We start from the raw sequence: 15,458 nt of genomic DNA, 5'->3' as shown, positions 1-15,458 counted from the left end.
GCTTTTTGAAGTTTGATCTATTTGTCTGTGTTCATTAAAGTCTGTTTGCTCTAAATTCTGTATAATCTGTAACTGGGAACAGGTCATTGATATTTCTATATGAATGATTTGACATAATACATCTAAAACTAATTAATTTATGTAATTTTTAACAAATATTGATCGTGATTGGCCCTTGGCTAGGACCAGATTTTTAAATTTTGTCCCCCTTGCGTCACTGGGTTTGACACCCCTGGTCCAGACAGTCTGTCGTTTGGCCACACGGTCCATCATTGGTCTACACAATCCATCACTGGACCTAATGTTCTATCGTTGGCCCAAACAGTGCATTGTTGATCCAAACGATCCACTGCTGGTCTACACGGTCTATTGTTGGCCCATATGGTCAATCGTTGGTCCATATGGTCCATACGGTCCATCGTTGATCCAAACATTCAATTGTTGGTCTAAATCAGTGGTGTCCAATCCTGGTCCTGGAGGGCCACTATCCTGCACATTTTAGATATTTCCCTGCTCTTCAGCAGGTCTTTGAGTTCTGCAGAAGCCGGCTAATCACTCAGTCATTCAAATCAGGTGTGTGGCAGCAGAGAAACATCTAAAACATCCAGGATAGCAGCCCTGCAGGACCAGGATTGGACAGCACTGGTCTAAATGGTCAATCGTTGCTCCACACAGTCAGTCATTGGTCCAAACGGTCCAGATGTTGGTAAACTTAGTTAAAGTTAAGAACAGAAGTTTGTATCTTAATTGTAAAATGAAAAGTAAAAGTGTCATTAAAGTGATTTTTATGGCTCCATCAAAGCAAAAACTAAGCAAACAACTTCTAGGAGGAGTGACAGCAGGAGGTCAGAGTGATTAATCTGCAGGAGTGACTCAACCTTTCTTGGCTCCTCCACCTCCTCTGGGTTAAGATGCTTCAGGTTACTGGATGTCACCTGAGTTAACGAGACTCACATTAAACTTACCACGTTCGCTTTCTTCTCTTCTGGGACAGGAAACCAGAAATCAAGGCGACGGCATTTTTCAAAACACCCACATTCAGTGAAGAATTGTGAGGCAGACTGTCTGGATTTTCCCCAGTTGATCGCTTTTCTTATCAAACAGCTCTGAATTAGTCAGATTCATCCTTTGTTTCCGGCAGGTTTTCTGAGACCAGCGTTTGGATTTGACTTGGAAATGAGGGAAACAACAAATGTACTGTACAAAAGGAGGCCGTAAACAAATAAAACGACACGGCAAACATTCACATGGAATTACTTCTGAACTTCATTTTACTGTGGAGAAAAAACAAGAACAATGAGATGCTTTTAACAACATCTCTGTTTTACTCTGTAAAACATGAACAGAGAAACTTGTAGAAATTATAAGTAGATAAGATGTAGTAAAACTCCATTTTATTGTATGAAAGCTGATTCAGCTATTTTTGATTTTTCTGTATATATATGCTATTTTAGTCATTCTCTCCTCTATGAGGTACTAGCCCACATCAGTAAAAAGAGGTTGTTTTTTTGCTGCTCAAGGGGTTTACAGTGGATTTCTGCTTAGCTTAATAAAGAATTTTTAGTTTTTACATTGTTTTATATTTACTAAATTACTTTATTCTTTGTAGTTCTCAGCACTAACAGGTTGTAAATCTTCTTATTTCTTCGCAGAAGACTGAAACAGTGTTGCTGTTTTATGTTATTATTCTGTATTTTTACCTTCACCTTGAAGTTTGTGCAGCAAAATCTCTTTATTCTATCAGAAAAAAATTTTGGTCCTAGATTTTAAAAAAACCCAACAACCTGTAGTTGCATCCATTTTTTCTGTGTGTAATCTTTGCATTAATGTCAATAATGCTTTATGAAAGATTGTTGCTTGTTATTTGGCTTGCTGTTATTCTAGTTCTTTACTTTTTTTTCTATTATCATGACGCTTTGAAACTGTTTGATCCATGAAAAGGTGGGCTTCATTTTTTAGTTTAATTAGAGCAACACCCTCCTTAATCCTGCCCACTATATGTTCTACGTCATGACGTCGTGACTTTCCAGAGGCTCTGCTTTACGTCAGCGTGACGCATAGACGTGGCGTAGTAGAATGAATGAGGTGGCCGGTCAGAGCGGCGTGAGCTTCGATTCATTCAGGGAAGCGTTCACTGAGCAGAGGAATACACACTACGATGCTGTGAATCAACTTTATTTATTTATTTACATATTTATTTATTTATTTTTAACTCTCACTCCTAACTCTTGAATCCATATCGGATAAAAATAATAAATTTATCGGGTTTTTCTTTTTTCGGAGCTCAATGGCACGAGGAGAAGGCGCGGAGCAATACGCCGCAACTTTACTGACAGTCAAGCCTATAAACACGGATATAAAGACCGTAAAGGTAAGGTTTCACCTCGAGACTTTAATTAATATAGTTTATTGTGTCGCCACTTTCACACAGGAGCGTAAAAAAGGCGCTTAAATTCAAAGCTTGATTTAAAAAATTGTGGTCAGGGTTTCCTCTTCGGTGTCTCAGGAACCCCTCGCTCCCGTCGTGTGTTTCCTGCCCTCCTGATTTAAATTTCACCCGGTTGTTCCAGCTGTTCTCGGTGCTATATTATAAAGTGAACGTACCGGTTTTTAATGGGAACATAACTACGTGGGAAAATGTCTTTAAAATATTCTCTTCTGTGAACTCGAAGCTGAGACGGATGCGCTGCAGAAACTCTGTGTTTCTCACTCGGGGCTACTTCAGGGACGTTGATTTAAACGGTTAAAAGTGTGGGAATTCTTAGCTGCCACTTTAATGGAGCTAAAAATGGACTGAAGTGGGATTTATGTACATATAAACCTCCAAAATGTTCCACATTTATGTAATTACTAATAAGAAAGCGTAGCTGTTGTGCATTTTATACAACTAGGGCTTTTAATTTACCATCCACAGCCCTTTGCTCTTGCTATGAAATATAATAATCAATATAAAATATAATTTCCTAAACTAGTTTTGCTTGGCAATACTGCTTATAGAGATTTGATCTTTCTTGATGAGACTATTGAAAAGGAAGTACAACAGACAAATTGACTTGTAACAAACATAATATTCACAGACATTTGAATCCTTTTTTAAGGCAGCAGTATCTGAAATAAAATGTTAGACATTCAGTGAGTTAAGGTGGTTTAATGTGAGGCTTTTTCCTCCGTCTGTATGCAAATAAAGCTGTAGTTTGGTTTTGACCAGTTGCAGCTGAAACAAGCTTACAATGTGACACATTGGGGTCTGTTTAGTAGTAATATTATTAGTTTTAACATAAGGACTGTCAGTCTTTTATGATAAAAACAAACTGAAAGTCTTTACAGGTTGTCCGGAGTGAAACCTTTATTTAGCTGAAGTTTTATTTTTAGTTTGACATGATTACTTTTTCAGGTGCTTGTAACGCAGACTTTGTCAGGAGAGCATATTGCTCACATCTTGTTTTTTGAGCACTGAGAGGTGATTCATCGTTATCTGATTGGCCGTGGTGGATATGCAGGCTGCACGCCATAAAATACTACCTCAAACATCCTATTTCAGGAGCCAATGGCTGCGCTCGGCTGATTTTCTGATGCGTCAGCCTGTGTGAACTATAGTAACCTCAGGACTGTTTAACCTTAAACAGCAGAGGATGACTGAGTGTTTGAAGCAGAAAATGAGGGAGGAGGGGTAATAAACTCTCAGGAACACAAACTGTATCACGTTAGCTCTGTTATGCATCTCTTTTTGTTTTTTTTCTTTTTGTCTTTTTCAGCCAAAAGCACGCAGGAGTGACCTGTCCGTGTGGAATAAACTCTGCTATGCCTTCGGAGGAGCTCCCTACCAGATTACGGGCACCGCTCTGGGCTTCTTCCTGCAAATTTACCTGCTCGATGTTGCGCAGGTGATTGACAAGAAATGCACATATAATAAGAGACATGCCAGAGGAGCTGCAGCCGTGTGTTTGCAGACCGTAGTGATTACAAGCTGTTACTTGAGTCCATTATCCCAGTTTCCTTTCAGCAGCAACACTGATTAGCTTCAAGGCCAAAGCTTGTGTTCATTCCTCTCGTATCGTTTTAACAGAACTCACCCTGCAGCATTCAGTGAAGCGCATGAAGCTGGACTCCCGCTGTTTGCTTTGTGTCTCAGTTAGTCTTTTCTCACTGTCCTCAGCAGGAACTGCAATAATAGCCATGGGATCACTACAGAGGCTTTCAGCTGTGTGAACCACAAGCATATGAGGTCATAAACTTTGTAAATCTTTATGCTTTAAGCTCAAGTCTTTTGTCTGCCCCCCACCCCACTTCTCTTCCCCTGTCCTCGTAGCTGGATCCCTTCTATGCCTCCATCATCCTGTTCGTGGGCAGGGCGTGGGACGCTGTCACCGACCCAACTGTGGGGTTCCTGGTGAGCCGGAGCAGATGGACCCGCTTCGGCCGCATGATGCCCTGGTAGGTGCCCGGGTCAGGTGCTGATCATGTCGAGCAGCGACGAGGTGACGCAGTTTGTCGGGAATGTTGAATGGCAAATGGGCTGACGGGAATGTGAATGTAACCATGGCAACTAGGGTTGAAGCGGCTCCTTGGGAGGGGGAAAAAATGCATCCTGACAATACATATGTCGTTGGATGCTAAAACCAAGGATTTTTCTGCTCAGTTAAGCCAATTACAAAACCCTGCGTACGTTACTTCGAATGTCTGCTGCACATGACTTCTCAAGGGCATCTAGTCCCACCTCCTGCAAAAAGCACGAAGGACTGCATTACAGGACTCGTGACAACAAGGGGCAAAAGTGCAGACTATAAAATTTACATGCTTGTCGTTTTTATAGCATCTGCAGCCAAATTTATACAGTTGAGCTCAATAAGGAAGTTGGCTCATAAAAATAGATGGCCTTAAGGTTCCTTTCAGAGTGAGAGGTCAAACCTATTTGTTGGTTCAGAAACCATTGTGAAAAAGCCAGGGTGTAAAGGTGCAGCGGAGCAGAACTGGTGTTTTAACACAACTTTCTCTGATATGATCCCCACCCACCCTCGAGCTTGGCAGCTGTACGAGTTTAACAGCTAAAGAAAAAAAACCTCAGCTGTGGGTGAGTTTGTCTTGTAGGCAGAAGCGGGGGAGGGCGAGAGGAAGTCGCCTCCTTCTGCTGCGATTGGTCCAACCCACAACACACCATCAGATTTAAACCAATGGGGAGAGAGCAGTGACTGCCACGTGTATGTTTGATTCCCCAAACAGCGGTGGGAGGTTTCGAGAAGTAGACCTCGTGCTTATTTCAACCGAGCATGGATATGAGGAAGGTCACTTTCAAAACAAAAAAACCCCACAAACACATTAAAGACCTGTCTGCGAAACAAGGAGGCTGGAGACATTCAGCTGTGGTCCAATACAGCATTTTCTTAAAACTTGAGCCACTTGATGTGGGTTTTAGAGTTTAAGGTGATTTCCTGTGTACCCTTGACCTCCTAATGCGGTTGTGTTCAGTCAGACCTCCGTTTAGCTTGTTCAGCCGCACAAGAGGGGGAAACTGAGAGCCGCTGGTGTTTTCTGATGACACAGGAAGAGGGTGAAATCCCGGGGTTTCACATGACGGCGTGTTCGTGCTCCAGAAACACGTCTTTGTGTTTGATCGTACGCACCCTGAGGGTTAAAGTCAGACCTCGTTTCCAGTATCCAAAATAGATTTTTGAGAAAGCTGAGAGCTGATGAGAGGTTTCATCATCCACCTACTTGGCTGTGATAAATCTATACAGGAGCTCGTTGACCTGACCAGCTCAAGTTGGCACGCTGAGGTAACTCTGGTGGACCAAACACGGCCTCGCTTTGCTTTTTGGGCAGCCCCGACTGAGTCTTTTCTCCATTCACGGGCTCCAACAAGGCAGGATTAAGGGGATTACTCACAAAGTGACCAGAGAAGAGTAGAAAAGAAGCGACTGCAGGGGAGAACTGGCTGAAAAACCAAGAGGGTGTGTTCCAGTCACAGTGGGCAGATTTCCATAAACACTGTGCGCGCTGTGTTTAACAGCTAAATACACAACCATAAAGTGTGTTTAAAGACTTGTTTCCTCCTCTCCTCGTAGGATCCTTTGCTCCACTCCATTCGCAGTGCTAACGTACTTCCTGATCTGGTACGTGCCTTCGTTTGAGGAAGGGAAGGTCTTCTGGTACCTGGCTTTTTACTGCCTCTTCCAGTCAATGCAGACGGTTAGTTAGATACTCACTAGTTGTTTGTTCCTCTTAAAGGCGCGCTTCTCTAATTTTTTTTGTTTCCGTTTCATTGCAGTGCTTCCATGTGCCATATTCAGCCCTCACCATGTTCATCAGCAGCAACCAGAAGGAGCGCGACTCTGCCACCGCCTACCGTACGTCCTGCTTCCTGTGAGGCCGAATCCACTCGTTTGAACTTGTGTGCTGACGCTGCATACCTGTGTTTTTTTTTGTTTTTTTTTTTGTCTCAGGTATGATGGTGGAGGTGCTGGGGACAGTTCTGGGCACTGCAATCCAGGGACAGATAGTCGGTGGCGGCTCCAGTTGTCCCGTCGAGCTCAACGACACTAACAGCTCGAACTTCACGATGAACATGAACACAACCACAGATTCACTGGAGGAGAAGGTTGGTCTCTTCTTTCTTTTGACAATATTTTCTATTTATCTTCTAAAGATGAATGATTATCCAACTTTAATTTGAAAAAGGAAATCCAAGATTTTAGCTAATGGGCTTTAAAATCGGTGTTTGATAAAAATGAAACATGCAGGCTGTTAATTATTCACCTTTTAAATTATGAATTTAGTGTTGAGGCTTTTCATCTTCAGAGTAATCATGAATTAATGAGTCTGAAGACTCCCCTGTGGCTGGTTAAAATGGATTTGTACGGGAAGAAAAAGCCCACAGAACTGTAGATCTGTCTGATTACGTGGCACACGTCACTGTTTATTGAAACAATTTCTAAATAACTGTGGAGTCAAAGATTACTAGTTGAATTATCTTTCATTATGATTTTAATTTAACCAAGAAAGGTCCCTTTGAGTTAAAACTCCTCTCTCTTGAGGGTCCTGGTCAAGATGGTGGCAAAAATACAGACAGCAAACAAACTAAGTTAGCTGTGGCGGCCATCATTGCTTGGGCTGACTCCAAAATTTAATCGGCTGTAGATGTAGCTACATCCAAACTCTTCAGTCAAGGCTGCAAACAGGAAGTCCCAGTCCAGTGGATGACGTTCCAGTGACATTTACACAATGCTAAAGAGTCTCCACCCTGTCAGAACGTTAACTGAGATGGTGACAGAACGTTTGCTGCTTCAGGGAGAAACAAACAAATCGAAATAACTCTCCAGAAATGATTAGAAGTCGACTTTTATCTATGACGCCTGAGCTTGGAGCGATTGTGTGCAAAATGTTATTGCAAGCTTTGCAGCGGTGTTGGTAAATCTTTCTGTCTCCACTTCCTGTCTTCAGAAACGATCATACATGATCGCTTCAGGGGTCATCTGCTTCATCTACGTCCTGTGTGCTGGCGTCTTGTTTTTTGGTGTGAAGGAGCGAAAAGGTATGTAACAAACAATTCATGGTTTTGCTTTAATGCACTTGGGTCAACCTCTTTTTTTTCTGTGTTCTTTAAATGTATACTTCAAGCAGATTAGTTGCAATCATGTTTCAAGTGTTAAAATGAAAGCTGCATTAATAATATAATTAATATCAGAACATTTAGGCCTGCAAGTGTATTTACTTATATTCCAGTAACTATAATGTCCATAACAACGTAACTGCTCTTTTTAAATGAAGATAATTGTTTAGAAATCTAAAACAATGACTTCAAAGACCTCAAAATGCAAAGTTTTTAAAAAGTCACACAGTGGCAGGAGTGACATTCCTACCAGCTTGTCGTCTTAATGAAATAAAACTCCCTCCAGCATGGAATTTTATTTCTGATATTTCTTTTGTTTGACTTTTGCGTCCAGACAGCGGGCGGGAATCCTCGGAGCCGCTCACCTTCTGTCGGGGTCTGTGGATCATCGTGAGTCACGGCCCGTACATCAGGCTGGTCATCGGTTTTCTCTTTACATCTCTGGGCTTCATGGTAAGAACTCAGACTCTTTTACTGTCCTTATTGAAACAAGTTTGTAACCGTTTTCCAATGTCTGCTTAGCCTAAGCCACCGTGTCTGAGTTTTAGCTTTGAACTCTCTGTATTCTTATAAACTTATAAATTTATTGTTTTAGTTACTGGAGGGAAACTTTGCGCTCTTCCTCACCTACGCTCTGGGCCACAGGGAGGACTACCAGAACATTCTGCTGGTCATCATGGTGAGTCTTCCTGTTTTTCACTTCTTGTAACAGCTCTTATCAGGACTTGGAGGACGTCGGTCCGGGGGGTTTTTTGTTTTTTTTCCAGGGCCTGTCCTCCGTTCGAGGACACGCGCGGCTCTGAGGCCGAACGGTTGGCGTTTGAGGCTGAGAGGAGCTGGTGTTTAGGCTCCTGGGAGCCTCCCACACGTTTACTGCGCTTCAGCAGGAAATCAAGGGAGAGCCTTTGTTGCCAGGGCAACCCTTCACTTGGTTGTACCTAAACAATAACTAAAAATGGGGAAACATTTTTACTTAATGTTTGCTGAATTCAGAGAGATGCAATCAGAAAATTAGCTGTTTTCTTACGACTCCCTCCTCTGGTTTACTTTGTGCAAACTGAAACGAGCGGAGAAGTGATGCTAAATAAAATAAACGAAAGTTCACTTTTTATTTAGGTAACTTTGTGTCAGAGGATTAGTTTCTGATGATGTTGTTGATCTCAAGACACGGTTTCTGTGTAGAAAAAGGTCTTGTATTACAGCAAATGTCTTCAAACAATAAAGTTTTAGACTCTTTCTCTTTTAATTTACTCGACAGACATCTAAAGCCATTTTTAAACAACCAGAATGGGACAACCTACATACCAGCGCAGTTATTTAGACGTGTAAACAGATCTTTACTTTGTTTGTTGGTTTTACAAGCTATCAAATCCCCAAACCGCTTGAAGGACAAGATCTCAGTGTCCAGATTATGTCCTGTTCATATCACAGCTGAAGAAACTTTTTGTTTCTTTTCACCGAAGCTTTTCTCTCCTATAGTTACATAATTCAAACAAAGAGTGACACAAAGTATTTCTCTTAGCGCTGCTTTGAGACAATCTGGTGTGTTTGTTGTCCTCATGGCGGCAGAATGATTGGTAATAGAAACTCAGCTCTGTTTTGTGTTTTGCTTCACCTCCTCCAGCTGTCGGGGACTCTGACCATCCCGTGGTGGCAGTGGTTTCTGACTCGGTTCGGGAAGAAGAAGGCAAGCTATTGTGGCATCTTGGTGAGTATGATTGTTTAGTTTTGTTGCCATGTTTTTTTCAGTTTTTTTATCTGCCAAACATCAGAATGTGAAACTTGTTCCTGCTCCTACAGTGGGCCATACCCTTCATGATCCTAATCGTCTCCATCGAGAGCAACCTGATCGTTTCCTACTTGGTCGCCGTGGCGGCGGGTGTGAGCGTGGCAGCAGCGTTCCTCCTGCCTTGGTGGGTGCAAACTTTCTTCTGATTTTTGGCTGGAAGTTTGGTTCTCTGCTCGCCCCGCCTCGAGCCTTTCTCCTGAATGCTGCTTGTTTGTTTCAGGTCGATGCTCCCCGACGCCGTGGATGACTTCAAGGTTCAGAATCCAGACATCTACGGTCACGAAGCTCTCTTCTACTCCTTCTATGTGTTCTTCATCAAGTTCGCCTCCGGGCTGTCCCTGGGTATTTCCACTCTGAGTTTAAAGTAGGTCTAATTATTATTACTTGCATTTTTCCTCCTTCAAACTATAATCTCTAACACTACCTCCTCCTATTGTTGATCATGCGCTCAACAATCACACCAGCTCAACTTATTCCGCGTGTTTTTGCAGATTTGCTGGGTACGTGACCGGCAACTGCTCCCAGCCCGAGACGGTCAGTTTAACCCTGAAGGTGCTGGTCTCTCCCGTACCCATAGTCCTGATCATCGTGGGGATCTTGGTCCTGAGGACGTACCCCATCGACGAGGAAAGGAGGCAGGAAAACAGCAAACTGCTGGAGAAAATGCTGTAAGTCGGGAGGAAAATCCCACATTTGATGTGTAGTTAAACATTAATGATTTTTTTTTTTTTTTTACCTAACCTGACTTGTTTCTTTTTCTTTCCTCTAACAGAGATTCTGACTCTGAAGCCTCAGATCTTGGAAGCAGCGTATAGCAGCATTTTTCTTGACCAACAGAGGACCAACTCGGCTTCATCATCAGCATTAACGGCCTCCTGGAGAGAGTCATAAAGAGTTACGGCTCCCTCTAGTGGCGGGCCTGTGTATGAAGTATTTTCTGTTGCCTTCACCACCAGCTGTGTCCTAACTTATCCATGAATGATGTGAACCTACAGTTTGAAGTTTGTAAAACCAGACGGCAAAAGCATCTTTTGCTTTTATGGTTCCACTTTGTAAAACAAGTTTTTATCGTTGTTAGTGTGAAGCACGGCGCAAAGACGTGTCCATGAGTCCACCTCAAGTTTTTCCCAAAGATGTTCTCGTTTACTGGGATGTTGCGGAAGCTTTTCAGGTTTCTTTTTATCACCTCTTCCTCCTCTCGTTTGACCGCTTTACATCCTCAAAGCTTGGTCACACACTTCGCTGCGGTGAATGAAGTATTTATTTGTTGGGTTACACCACTTGTGCAGACGAGGAGTGAGACGTTACCTTTGGTGTTTACAGAGAATGTTATGTTATCAGCTGATCCACGGGGCTCCCAAACACTCATCCACTGACTAAATGGAGCTTTGTCAACGTCTCCATTTCTACTGAAGAGCATTTATGAAGACGTAACCTTGTGCACTTGAATTACCTGAAGATGAAAAGGCGTTATTTTTTGTACATCTGAAGTACTGACATATCTGAATCACTGCCTTACATACGTGTATTTATAGTTGCGATGAGATTTTTCTGTTGAACTCCAAATATTTTTCTTGTTTTTCTAAGAAGTGCAGCCATTTTGTCACTTCCCAAGAGGAAGGGGGGGGGGGGGGGGCCATATTTTTAATTTTTTTTTNCATTATTTAACTATTTATTTAGTTTAAAGGATCATCCACACGTGTAATTTGTTGAACATTGTTTAATAAAAATGCAGGGGGTGGTTAGTTCCTGCTCATTTCCACCTCATGGTGTTTCTGGAAACGTTTTTCCAATCGTAGTGTTTCGTGTTTTGAAGGGGTTTTGGCGTGGCGTTGAACGAAACCACCGCCGCCTCTCCGTGGTTCTCAGAGTGTTAATGCTGCTGTTTGTATAAACTGTAAATACTTTTTCAAAGTTTGACATTAAATTTGTGAATCAGCACTAAAAGAAAACCTGCTGAGGTGTACGCTTGCAATTCTTTCATTTAAATGAATTCAAGCCAAAGATGCTTTTTCTTTTTTCTTTTAGGAACTTCATTTGAGTCGAAAACACCAAATATGTCACCGAGTTTTTCCTGGTTGAAAAGAAAACTACAGACCGTCCAGACTAAAACAGGTCTACTAAGTTTAGTTAACTTCATTACTGATTAGCTTTCATTTAGAAGTATTTATTTAAAAGTATTAACGTCTAAAAGATGTTTTTAATGTTTAGTATATATTGAGACGGCTACTAAACTTTATAGAACCAAATGTGGATCAGTCTGAACAGTTCAGACGTGTTTTCAACCAAAAACTGCTCTGATAACATGTGTTAGCTAAAAGCAGCTAAATGTTAGGTAAAATGAGCAAAAAGCTAGCTAAAAGTAGCAAAATGCTAACTAAAAGCAGCAAAAGATGGCTAAATGTAGCTAAAAGCTAAAAGTAGCATAAAAAGACAAAAATAAAGTATTCTGAAGCAGATTTAAAGGGAGATTTTATAAATAAAGTTAAATATTGTGAAAAGTGTAACAATTTTAAAAACCAAAAATCATAGCGTCCATCTCCCCAATGAGCTGAAACTTTTCATATAGCTATAAATGGTTAAAATAACACAAATTAGGCAGAAGCATTTAGCAAAAGAAAGTGTAAGAAAACATAAAAAAGGAAAACTGAGTCAAGAATCAACATCAGAATATCTTCTATTAACAACGGAGTTGTTTGGTTAATTGGGTGTTCATGTGAATGTGTTTTTTTACGGAATCATCTGTTTAAAAGAAAGAAGAAGAGAAGTGGTTCTGGTTTCCTTACCTGGCCTTTTAACCAGCAGCCCTGCAGTCTAATCCGCTGATCAGCTGCAGCCGCGACGCGTTTTTTACGCGCTGATTGAAAGTGGAGGACAGACGCGCTTCGGTCTTTCTGCCATGAAAACAAAGTGGTATTTCTTCCTTTTGTTTGTTTCTCTTATATCCATTAGCACGCTCAAGTCCGCGGCGGAGACGCTCGACAAAGGGCGCAGGGGGTTTAAACCGGGTCTGCAGAAACCCAAACGATTCAAAACGTCCGCGGCAGAGCGGCGATCCCCGCAGCGGCTCTCCGGCAGCTCCTCTCCGCTCTCTCAGCTCAGCTGGCGCAGGTCCTTCCACTCCACCACCCTGGTAACACCGTCCCTGCGTCCGGGAGAGGCCGAGGCGAGGATCCAGGCGGACTTCGCCTACCTGCCGGACGTGTCGGTCACCTGCTCCACCACCGACTTCGTGGTGCGGGTCAAGCCGGCTTTCTACGGCCTAGGCGCGGACGCGCAGGAGCTGACGTTAGGCAGCAGCTGCAAAAGCAACGGGGTTCTCGGGCTACAGGGCGACCTGCTCTTCACATATCCTTTAACAGAGTGCGATGGCGCGCGCGAGGTAAGACCGTACACACGTAGTTCCTTTTGATGCTGAAAGCGCAGCTTCTGATCGATGCGCTTTACGCACAGCTTCCTCCAGGTTATCTGGTCTACAGATACGTGCTCCATTACGAGCCTTCACCAAAACGGTTCCCAACCAATGCGCAACAGATAAGTGTCAACATAGAATGCCATTATCAAAGGTTAAACTGGATATTTCGCTTTTTAAGTCATCCGGATTGTGTGAAAACCCGGTAAATGCTAACAGACTTCCATATTTGCTTTCCTGCAGGGATCACTCTGTACACCAGCTGGCCGTACAGCCCACATGGCAAACTGTTATTCTGCGTAAAAAGCTCAAAGGACGTCCCATGGACTTTAAACTCAAGTTAATGGATGGTAAAAATCTGATCAGAGTGTAGCTTTTTTTTTTTTTTTAGCTGGCTTATTTTGTGATGATATGATATAAATGGATTCATAGATTCATGGACGGCACACTCCAAGCCTCAGGTCTACCTGCTTGGACAAACCGTTAATGTCCAAGTCTCTGCTCCTCACCTGCCTCCCGGGTTCAAGCTCTACATCAACAGCTGCTACGCCACAACATCCAGGGCCTCCAAATCCTCCCTCAAATACACCATAATAGACAACTTTGGGTATGCGTTGCAGAAAGCAAAAGGTTCGATGTCCCGGGTGCGCCCTTGTATCCACATTGTCCAAATTTGTGTCGGCAGCTGCATGGTGGACAGCAAGCACGACCCCGGGGCTTCGCAGTTCGTTTCTCGGACAGACGGCGCCATAAAATTCTCCTTCAGGGCCTTCCAGTTTACGGTTCACCCCGAGACCGAGGCGAGAGCTTAATGAATGAGTTTGTGGAGCTGTGAAAGTGCAAAGCTTGGCTAAAGCCTGGTTTCTGTTTTTAGGTCAGAATCCACTGCAGGTTATCGGTCACGTCAGAGGGTCCAGGGCGGGTGCACAAATCCTGCACCTACCAAGGTCACAGGTGAGCATGGATACACATATGTATATTTTATATTCATGTTTTCAGACTAACCTAAAATACCTTTTGATGAACAGATGGAGGGCTCTTCACGGCTGGGACTCTGTGTGTGACTGCTGCGAGTCAACATGTGCAAACTCCAAACCACAGAAGGTCTTAATGGAAGGTCTGTCAGGTCTCTTTGTGACTCTTTTTTTTTTTTTTTTTTTTTAAATTTATATTTATTGGACATGTAGCTGCTTTTAATAGGGATACACATGATCATATTATCATTGGCATGTTGTCAATGCTAATCAAAAGGCACCTTTTAAAACCTTCAAAAAGGCAAAACACATGTAGCTCATATTTGGTCTGATTGTGGCTCATTTCAAGAGGTTTTTTTTTTTTTTGGATTAAGTGAGCAGTTTTACTTTAAGTGATGAAGAGATAGATCATGCTTTAAATGTTTTACCACCTTATACTGTGAGAAACAAGTTTGATATTTGAAGTCAACATTAACAAACTGGTCAAAATTAAAAGGGGGAAAAAAATGGGCAAATTGCAAAATTTTGCATCTCCATTTTATTTGTCCTAGTATGTACATTTTAAGAGAACTCAAAAGACCCACATAATAGTATTTGATCTTTTTTTATTTGTAAAGGTTTTGCCAGTAGTGGGCCGCTGCAGGTCTCAGATCAGCCGTACGCAGCAGAGCGTCACATCCAGCCCGTCAGCCTCTCTGCAATCAGCAGAGAAAGAGAAGCTGAAAACCTAAATTACTACACAAATATGAAGAGTCACCAGAAGCTCTGGGAGAGCTTAGATGTAGAAAAATACAGGAAATACAAGGAGCAGCTTAAAGAAAGTGATGATTTTGCAGTGACGAGAGAATCCGTTTTGAGCGAGGAGAAGATCTTAGAAGAATCTGAAGCGAAGAACTTAAATATTTGGAAAAACGGATCAGGAGACAAGGATTTTTCAGAACACCCAGAGGTGGAGGACAGATCTGAGGAGAGTGAGCATGAGATCAGTGAGGAGCGGAGGATCCGTGAGAACCAGAAGAGAGACGACTCGCTTCGTCCACGGCTGCAGCTAGAGCAGATGGTCCCATCGGAAGCTGGCCTCCATGCAGAGCTGGAAGCAGCTGTCTCCAAGGAGGACGGAGAAAAGCCTCGGGCATGTAAACGTGACAAGGACAGGAGGAGGATGCTTCCAAAGATCCAAGCAAAAACCGTCAGCAGTCCGACGGATGACGAGGAAACCTGGTATTTCACGTGGACGTAAATGAAGGTTCCTGCTTTAGTGTTGCACTAAGTTTGACTCATTTCTGTGCAATAAATGTTGAAATGCAGTCAGACAAGCATCTTGTGATTACTTAAGTTGAAACTACACCTTTCCTGAGTTTGCCTTTTTGATTTTCTATATGAAGAAAACTACTTCAGTTGATATATTAAATATATTTTGATTTTTTTTTTGTTTTGTAATACAAGTTCTGTTTATAACAAAATGTATGGAATTAGATTTGTGCCAATAAAATGCTACTAAGGTCTGACAGTAAATAAACCACACTGAAGCTAAAACATCTCAGAAGTAAAAGATTTGTTCAATTGTAAAAAATAGATATGCATATAGCTGTATAAACTGATCCTTTTAGGTTTGTTTTTGGTACAGAGTTCAAGGTTGTGGTGAAAACTTTTGCCTTTATTATGGTTTTTATTTCT

General features: G+C 42.3%; 2 protein-coding genes across 2 annotated transcripts; both read left to right on the top strand.

Moving 5' to 3' along the window:
- The first annotated feature begins 2,089 nt into the window (after positions 1-2,089).
- On the top strand, positions 2,090-11,021 carry LOC108232949 (sodium-dependent lysophosphatidylcholine symporter 1-B). Its single transcript, XM_017411109.3, has 14 exons — positions 2,090-2,371; positions 3,756-3,884; positions 4,310-4,434; positions 6,063-6,186; positions 6,266-6,344; positions 6,441-6,595; positions 7,438-7,528; positions 7,941-8,059; positions 8,202-8,285; positions 9,231-9,314; positions 9,407-9,519; positions 9,616-9,759; positions 9,887-10,063; positions 10,168-11,021. The coding sequence occupies exons 1-14, from the start codon at positions 2,288-2,290 to the stop codon at positions 10,208-10,210; spliced, it is 1,551 nt and encodes a 516-aa protein (XP_017266598.1). The 5' UTR covers positions 2,090-2,287; the 3' UTR covers positions 10,211-11,021.
- A 1,167-nt stretch (positions 11,022-12,188) lies between these two features.
- On the top strand, positions 12,189-15,088 carry si:ch211-67f13.7 (uncharacterized protein LOC565426 homolog). The gene is made up of 8 exons (XM_017412318.3): positions 12,189-12,777; positions 12,849-12,961; positions 13,051-13,157; positions 13,240-13,414; positions 13,493-13,607; positions 13,682-13,761; positions 13,836-13,924; positions 14,399-15,088. Exons 1-8 carry the CDS (start codon positions 12,295-12,297, stop codon positions 15,019-15,021), a joined length of 1,785 nt encoding a protein of 594 aa, XP_017267807.1. The 5' UTR covers positions 12,189-12,294; the 3' UTR covers positions 15,022-15,088.
- Positions 15,089-15,458: the final 370 nt, after the last annotated feature.

This window comes from Kryptolebias marmoratus, linkage group LG10 (assembly GCF_001649575.2).
Source record: "Kryptolebias marmoratus isolate JLee-2015 linkage group LG10, ASM164957v2, whole genome shotgun sequence".
Lineage (NCBI taxonomy): Eukaryota > Metazoa > Chordata > Actinopteri > Cyprinodontiformes > Rivulidae > Kryptolebias > Kryptolebias marmoratus.
Note: the sequence above shows the minus strand (reverse complement) of the source record. Positions and strands in the feature narration are given on the sequence as shown.

Coding starts and splice junctions, on each gene's coding strand:
- si:ch211-67f13.7 (XM_017412318.3), top strand. CDS start 12,295: ATGAAAACAAAGTGGTATTTCTTCCTTTTGTTTGTTTCTCTTATATCC. Junction 12,778..12,848: donor AGTGCGATGGCGCGCGCGAG/GTAAGACCGTAC, acceptor CTTTACGCACAG/CTTCCTCCAGGTTATCTGGT. Junction 12,962..13,050: donor ATAGAATGCCATTATCAAAG/GTTAAACTGGAT, acceptor GCTTTCCTGCAG/GGATCACTCTGTACACCAGC.
- LOC108232949 (XM_017411109.3), top strand. CDS start 2,288: ATGGCACGAGGAGAAGGCGCGGAGCAATACGCCGCAACTTTACTGACA. Junction 6,187..6,265: donor TCTTCCAGTCAATGCAGACG/GTTAGTTAGATA, acceptor GTTTCATTGCAG/TGCTTCCATGTGCCATATTC. Junction 8,286..9,230: donor ACATTCTGCTGGTCATCATG/GTGAGTCTTCCT, acceptor CACCTCCTCCAG/CTGTCGGGGACTCTGACCAT.